General features: G+C 41.6%; 1 protein-coding gene across 2 annotated transcripts in view; it reads right to left on the bottom strand.

The window, feature by feature from the left end:
* Window positions 1–5,820: 5,820 nt before the first annotated feature.
* LOC117525395 (bone morphogenetic protein receptor type-2-like) overlaps window positions 5,821–8,374 on the bottom strand; it is a 91,935-nt gene continuing 89,381 nt past the window's right edge. The window contains exon 19 of one of the 2 annotated variants that reach the window (XM_034187251.1): window positions 5,821–7,190. In XM_034187251.1, the coding sequence (XP_034043142.1) occupies window positions 6,880–7,190 (311 nt within the window). In that variant the 3' untranslated portion in view covers window positions 5,821–6,879. The remainder of the gene's footprint in view (window positions 7,191–8,374) is intronic. The other variant, XM_034187252.1, reaches the window with a different exon arrangement.

The following is an 8,374-nucleotide window of genomic DNA, read 5'->3' as shown; positions in this document are numbered from 1 at the left end:
TTTGATCTCAAAATCTAGCCAGATTAACTTTGGAACACCAAGCAGATTGGAGTCTTCTCCACTGGTGCAACCAGACAGATACAGAAGAAGTCGGCCTGAGGTGTAAACTTGACTCTGGCCGACTTCTCCCAGGGGCCAAGTTCTCTTGTTACCAATGAGACCACCAAGCAAGTGTATCCTCCCACCAAGATCTGGCTGCTTTTAGGTCTGCAAACCTCAGAGAGTGCTTCCCCCCCAATCCAGAACCTTCCAGGTTCCCTTAAAAATCTTTGTGTGAGACAGTACATCTCACGTGCACACACCAGGCCCCAGATTGAAGAGATAAGACCTTTGGTGTTCTCTGGTGGTTTCAGAGGATGGGATTTTCTTTCATCTATTCACTTTATAGTCTGTGCAATCAATAAGAGAAAAGGCGAAACATGCATGATTAAGGACGTAGGTGCCTCAGTGCCAATTAAACTGAGTGACATATCTTTGTGGCTCCCTGTGATACTCAAACACTAGACGCCTCACTCTCAAGGTCAGGTCAGGCAAAGAGGAATCATCACTAGCCAAGCTAGTAGGAACATATTTCAATCTGGAGTTCAACTTGGTGCACAAAGAATCCCAACAAGCAGAAAAAGTCAAGACCATGTAGGTAGATGTCTACTGCAGAACGCTAGGTATGGATTAGGGGTCTGCCTGGGTCAGTGCCAGCTATCACCCAGGGTGGTATCATAGTGTGGTGGATGTGGGAGTGTGTGGCACCATCGTGTGCTACCAGACCTCAACTGACCCTGAGTGTATAAACAAGTCTGTGCTGCCCTACTTATCTATAAGTGGGACCAAGAGTCCCAGCTGTGGTTTAGCAGTCAGGGTGACATAACTCTTCACTGTGAAATGTTGTGCATTACCACGGAGTTCATTATTAAACATATAAAAGGACATGAACACTACATACTAACTAGTCAAAAAGCCACAGTCGCTAGCTAAAGGTATTGTCACACTGTGACGGATTCATTGAACTGATTAGTAATGGACTGAAATCATTTGTCAAATCTGTCAGTCTCCCACGGATTTGGGGCTTTGATGGAATGAGTGCACAGCCACCGAATGTGAGTGCACAGTGCTTCCAGACACGAAGAGAAGACAACAAATAACGCATGGATAAAACTAACATCTACCGGACATCCACCGGCAAACTAATGAACAAGTAGAACAAAAAACAGTAAACAAACATGCAACCACCGGGGAAGCTCTTGGTCTAATGTCCACTCAAAGTTTTGAGCAAGAACAAAATTTTCTGACAGAGTCACCGGACATCAACTGACAAGAAACAAATTTAATTAATGAGAAAAGGATGTAGAGGACAAAAACAGACATGAACATATATCTAAATTTGGTTTCCGTTGCTCATATGTTTCCTGAATCCGTCACAGTGGGACAGCTGCTTTACAAGCTGTCTTGGTCAATAAGTTTTTAAAGGAAGTGTACAGAGTTTGTCTGGTCCACTGTAATAGCCGAGCACAATACTACAGCAAAGCACGATTTTATAAAAATGTTTATATAAAACAGCAAGATGTCCAGTGATTGGACAATGGGACAAATCTTCTGTTCATAAAGAGTGTATTTATCATCGTGTTGTCCATCTTTGCATACAGTCTATATGTACAGTTAAAACAAGGCCAAATTATTCTGAATCTGTTCTTCAGAGACAGTGTGCATGAAAAGACTAAAACTCCGACGACAGTAACATGAACATCTTGCACATGTGAACCATACGGGAGGCGCGACATCAGACTGCATAGCTAGGTCAGGATTTTAAGCATAACCTTGAATCTAAATCATACAAAATATACAAAGACACACAAAACCTTTGTGAACATCCTGGAACAGGAGTAGACTTTAGGTCCGTATGCATTTGGACTTTTTTTTTTATAAGAAACTGAATATATACACAACAATGAGCACAGTGATGGGCTTACATACCCAACAGTCATGTGCGTAATGCGCCAAAAGGCTATACAGATAACAGGTCTGCCACATATGAACATATATGGTTTCGATTAAGGAAAAGTTGTTCAGAGGAATTTTGGACATACAGGAGGTTGGGTGTTTGATGATCCTGTGGTCCATATATACAAGTGTGTGTATCTGCGTCTATACAGTTAAACTTGCATCATGGATTCAGGTGGACCAGCGAATTTATGTCTGCTATAATCAAAATACTTTATATGTATAAAACGGACCAAATCCAGTCCATTATATGTATGTAACAGATTAGTTACAGCCAGGAGGCCCCGAACAATCTACGGGGAATCCCCGGCACCAATTAGACTTACACACAGTGGCTTGAAAAAGTATTCAGCCCCTTGGTATTTCACACATTTTAATTTGTTTATGGCATTTCAAATACCAAAAGTAAACCAGGCTTCTCAATATAAAAATTCTAAAATTATCCTTTTAGACTCAAACTGAAAGTAAATCTCTACAACCTGATATCAATTAATTAAAAATATAAAAGCCAAGATGATGGGTTGCATAAGTAATCAACCCCTTTGGTATAATACCTGTAAATAATCAGTTTAATTGCCAGTTTTCTTCAGACACGTCAGGATGGATACATGAACATTTCCAAGTCACTGAATATGTCTTGGACTTTATTTACATCAGTTATGAAGAAATACAAACAGTGTGACACTCAAAAACCCAAAAACGTAGTGACTGTGCAAGAAGAGTGAGGAAAGCCACCAAGACACAGACAACCCAGAAGAAGTTACAGTCTTCTATGGCTGTGATTGGAGAAATTGTGCACAGTGCATGTTTTGTATTTTATATCCCCAGTTATACAGCTTCATGCTGAAGTGGAGCAGAGGAGGAATTTCTTAAACAAGAAGACCTGAAAATTCACCTACAATTTGCCAGAAGGTACATCTGAGATGCAAGCCTAGATTTGATGTTTTAGTGAAAGAAGACCCTCGTCTGTACCACTTCATCATGAAGCTGTATAAGTGGAGATACAAAACAGAGAATTTGCACTATGCACAATTTCTCCATTCACAGCCACAGAAGACTGTAACTTCTTCTGGGTTGTCTACGTGTCTTGGTAGCTTTCCTCACTCTTCTCCTTCTTGCACAGTCACTCAGTTTTTGAGAACTGTCTCCTCCACACAGATTTACCATAGAGTGTCAAACTGTTTGTATTTCTTCATAACTGATGTAAATAAAATCCAAGACACATTCAGTGACTTGGAAATGTTCATCTATCCATCCCCTGACTCATATGAAAAAAACTGGCAATTAAACTGATTATTTACAGGTATTATACCAAAGGGGCCGATTACTTATGTAACCCATTATCTTGGCTTTTATATTTTGACTTAATTTATATCAACTTGTAGAGATTTACTTTCAGTTTCAGTGTAAGGAAGATAATTTTTGAAATTTTTATATTGAGAAGTTTAGTTTACTTTTGTATTTGAAATGCCATAAACAAATTAACATGTGAAATACCAAGGGGCTGAATACTTTTGCAAGCCACTGTATTTCCTTGATTAAATACCTGATCTTGAATCAGGACCTGCCTCATTTAATGGCCGGATCAAAACTGCCTTTGCCTGCCTTAAATAAGTGTTGGGCATTACGTGCATTAAAAAGATTACATTAAGTGGAGTCACTTTTCACTCTGTAGTCAACTGCGGAGTGGTACCTTAAAATCCTAAAGCCTGATTTATGCTTCTACAACTCCATAACTCTGTGGCCATGCAGTGGCACTGACATGTGCGTAACCCTTTTAAAGTTCTGTCACATATTTATGCAATTTCCCACAAAAACAGCGGCTTTTTTCTGGATTAATTTGTCCCTCAACAAGCGCCACTTTTTCTGACATTGTGTTGTAAAGTTGGTCATACAGTAGTGTTCAGAATAATAGTAGTGCTATGTGACTAAAAAGATTAATCCAGGTTTTGAGTATATTTCTTATTGTTACATGGGAAACAAGGTACCAGCAGATTCAGTAGATTCTCACAATCCAACAAGACCAAGCATTCATGATATGCACACTCTTAAGGCTATGAAATTGGGCTATTAGTAAAAAAAAGTAGAAAAGGGGGTGTTCACAATAATAGTAGCATCTGCTGTTGACGCTACAAACTCAAAACTATTATGTTCAAACTGCTTTTTTAACAATCCTGTGAATCACTAAACTAGTATTTAGTTGTATAACCACAGTTTTTCATGATTTCTTCACATCTGCGAGGCATTAATTTTGTTGGTTTGGAAACCAACATTTTGCTGGTTTACTAGTGTGCTTGGGGTCACTGTCTTGTTGAAACACCCATTTCAAGGCATGTCCTCTTCAGCATAAGGCAACATGACCTCTTCAAGTATTTTGACATATCCAAACTGATCCATGATACCTGGTATGTGATATATAGGCCCCAACACCATAGTAGGAGAAACATGCCCATATCATGATGCTTGCACCACCATGCTTCACTGTCTTCACTGTGAACTGTGGCTTGAATTCAGAGTTTGGGGGTCGTCTCACAAACTGTCTGCGGCCCTTGGACACAAAAAGAACAATTTTACTCTCATCAGTCCACAAAATATTCCTCCATTTCTCTTTAGGACAGTTGATGTGTTCTTTGGCAAATTGTAACCTCTTCTGCACATGTCTTTTATTTAACAGAGGGACTTTGTGGGGGATTGTTTCAAATAAATTAGCTTCACACAGGCGTCTTCTAACTGTCACAGCACTTACAGGTAACTCCAGACTGTCTTTGATCATCCTGGAGCTGATCAATGGGTGAGCCTTTGCCATTCTGGTTATTCTTCTATCCATTTTGATGGTTGTTTTCTGTTTTCTTCCACGCGTCTCTGGTTTTTTTGTCCATTTTAAAGTATTGGAGGTCATTGTAGATGAACAGCCTATAATGTTTTGCACCTGTGTATAGGTTTTCCCCTCTCCAATCAACTTTTTAATCAAATTACGCTGTTCTTCTGAACAATGTCTTGAATGTCCCATTTTCCTCAGGCTTTCAAAGAGAAAACCATGTTCAACAGGTGCTGGCTTCATCCTTAAATAGGGGACACCTGATTCACACCTGTTTGTTCCACAAAACTGATGAACGCACTGACTGAATGCCACACTACTATTATTGTGAACACCCCCTTTTCTACTTTTGTTTTTTTTTACTAATAGCCCAATTTCATAGCCTTAAGAGTGTGCATATCATGAATGCTTGGTCTTGTTGGATTTGTGAGAATCTACTGAATCTACTGGTACCTTGTTTCCCATGTAACAATAAGAAATATACTCAAAACTGGATTAATCTTTTAGTCACATAGCACTACTATTATTCTGAACACTACTGTATTAGGACTTTTCTGTGAACCGTATTTGATCCATGATCGAAATGAATCAGCTTGTAAAATATGACAGACTTTAAAATATGACAGGAGAGGAAGGAGTGAAACTGGAAAAGTGACCAATCACAGCCTTTGCATCGCCATCATTTAGCAGGTGTGCGGATTCACAGCCCTGCAGAGGGATATGTGTGAAACTTAACACCATATTACAGAGAGGCAGCAAGAAGCATTTTGTTAATAATCACCGGCCTTGAATTAGGCCCTGCCTCATTTAGGTCCCAGGTCTGAGCACAGTTTGAAAAAAATAAATACTCTGTCTTTTAATCACAGAAATATGGTACCCACTTTCCTCAAATCGGCAAGTGTCACTGTTACTGTGCACGTCCAAACAGATTTTTGCTTTTGTCCGTTGAGTGCAAATGTCCAGTTTATACGATGACGGTTTAGGTGAGTTTTACTGTATTTCCTCAATGTTTGTGTTGATTCATTATTATCAACGGTATTTCTTCAGGTTTGCGACATCATGCAATAGTGGCTAAATGTACTACAACAAACATCATGTGATTGTTGGCTTTTCGAACATGGAATTTCGTAGAGGCAGCAAAAATGATGCTCAGGTATGGGAGCCCGCCACGTGCAAGCCCATTGTGTCTGTAGCCTCAGTCTAAATGTCATTATGTTCAAATTAAAGCTGCCAGTTTCCACTTGAATAAGTGACAGACAGTGAACACATGAATTCTATCAGAGTCCAATTACATACAGACCCAACGGTGTCCATCAAACGCCACAGGTGCTAACCACATGCACGCTCATGAGCAGTCGCATCTCAGCATTGATGCCTCAGCTCCAGGTTTACAAAATGTTAGATGGCGCTGTTATCAACTGTTAATATCATGGAAAAATTCTATTAGAGATCCAGCAGTTTTGGTCCCATCACCGCAGTGTTCCATCAGTGGACAGATGGACATAAACGACAGCGCCATAGCCACTGATGTCACTCATCAGCGCCATAACATCACTGTAAACGTCCTTTGTGGGGTTTGTTAATGTCCTCAGACCAGTTAGAAAAGAGCTAAGAAACACTGACATCATTGATGCTGTGCCATCAGTGTCTCCTGCTCTTCTGAGTGCATGTTGCCAGGGATACTGCTCCTCATGGTCACAGGACATGTTAACATGAGTGGAACACGTGGTCGTGCAATCCGAAGCAAAGGAAATTTTACAATTTTGTTTTTGTCCAGAAAGGGTTTAGGGCTCGAGATGCACGAGCCCAAAGTCAATCAGAGAGGATGTCCTGGTACCTAACAGGACCTTAGTCACACTTTACCGTCCACAGGATAACATTTTGGAGACGAACAGCTTCCATTTAACTGAATTATAGCCAGTGCTGAAAGGCAGGGGTCAAATGTCAAGTGTCATAGGCAAAATGTTCCAGGGGAATCAACAAAATTGACAGTCCACAACATACCCAAATCCAAAAACAATGACCGAGACATTTGCTGCGTTTTGGAACAGAACACGGTGCGATCATCAGAAGGAGGTCATCCCATCAGGGCTGGAGGTTGTCGTGGCCGTGCCTCTGCCTCCGACCAAAAATACGGCCATGCTGGATTTGGACTGGTTCATTCTGATCATGCCAAAGCCTCCTGGTTGGTGAAGACCAGATGAAGACTCAGTGTGGCCACTTAAACTCAGCTCCAGGTCTGGATCAAGGGTCGTATCAGTAGAGACAACCCACGAGGATGGACGCCATTTCTTCACGGTATACGGTGTCTTAACACGACGTTTGATTTTCTCTCCTGAAGCACTCAGGTTGCCCCCGTCTGTCAGACAAACATCATCTGAAAAGAAGAAGAAAAAAAGACCATCAGTGTCGATTACATATTCAACAATTAAAAAAGATTCCTTCAAATCTTTGCTCCGTCATCTGAAAGTGAAAACAAATCTCTACCACATGATCAAAGTAAAACACAAAACACTGAATAATGTTTTCTTGGTCTGGGCACAGCCTTAATCTGCAGTTAGGACTGTAGATCACCCTTTTTGGCGGTTAGTGGTGGGACTGAAAACACTCCACAAGTTTGACATTGGAACAGAAATTCTCTCCTTGACCCGCTCTATGTGACCTTTACCCTGAGAAGTCAAGTCAACCACTGAAAACATCCATGAGCACTTAGTGAATGCAAGTATGACAAGAGCAATCAGAGATTTCTGGTGTCTGCCAATCCGGATCCAGATCACCTCCACAATTGAGTGGAGTCTTCCATGGTCAAATATTCATCTGTGGTGCAAATCTGGTTTGGTTCCAAGGTTGTTACAGCCGGGGGTGGTAGTGGGGACAAACTCCCACTACCTAAAAAGTGCTTCCATATGGCGTGGGTTTCAAACAGCCTCTGGCAACCAAGTCCAGCTCCTGGCCTGCTCGTGTGGCTTAGCTTCTACACCCGGAGGAATTGCTTCTACTGACAGGAGAAGGGGTGAAGGTGGGTCTCTGGCGCGTCAAATCCAGTTGTCTCGGGTAAATGCAAATCGTCAGCCTGGGAAGACAGTTCATCTATGAGAAGGAAACTCTGATCTCAAACCTCTGGGTGCCTTGCAACTATATCCAGTCTTGGACAAGGCTTTCGGGAGTAAACCTCAAGCAACAATCCAGAGTCGTAGTCCCTAAGGAGGTCTGTTGCTGAACTTCATAAGTTTCTCAGCAACTCCTGCGACGCAGCCACTGCCAAATTGCACTGGCTTCTGCCTTTCCTTTGGACCACAGGACAGCATGGAGAGGGGGACCTGCTGCATGGGCAACAGTGGATCTTCCATATTAGCCTGCTCAGGCTTTGTAGCTCCATTGGAGAAGACACTCCAGCATCATCGCAAAATGCCGGCACAACACGAGAAGTGCAGTTTACCTGTTATATGCTCATCTGTTTGGTGAAGGAAACGAGCGCCAGGGATCACTTGGGACGGATCATCACATCTCATTAGACAGCTACTGCCCGCCTCAAGCTGGGCAGCCCCCAGCCAGTAAGAT

This window comes from Thalassophryne amazonica, chromosome 14 (genome assembly GCF_902500255.1).
Source record: "Thalassophryne amazonica chromosome 14, fThaAma1.1, whole genome shotgun sequence".
Lineage (NCBI taxonomy): Eukaryota > Metazoa > Chordata > Actinopteri > Batrachoidiformes > Batrachoididae > Thalassophryne > Thalassophryne amazonica.
This window is presented reverse-complemented; position numbering and strand designations above follow the sequence as displayed.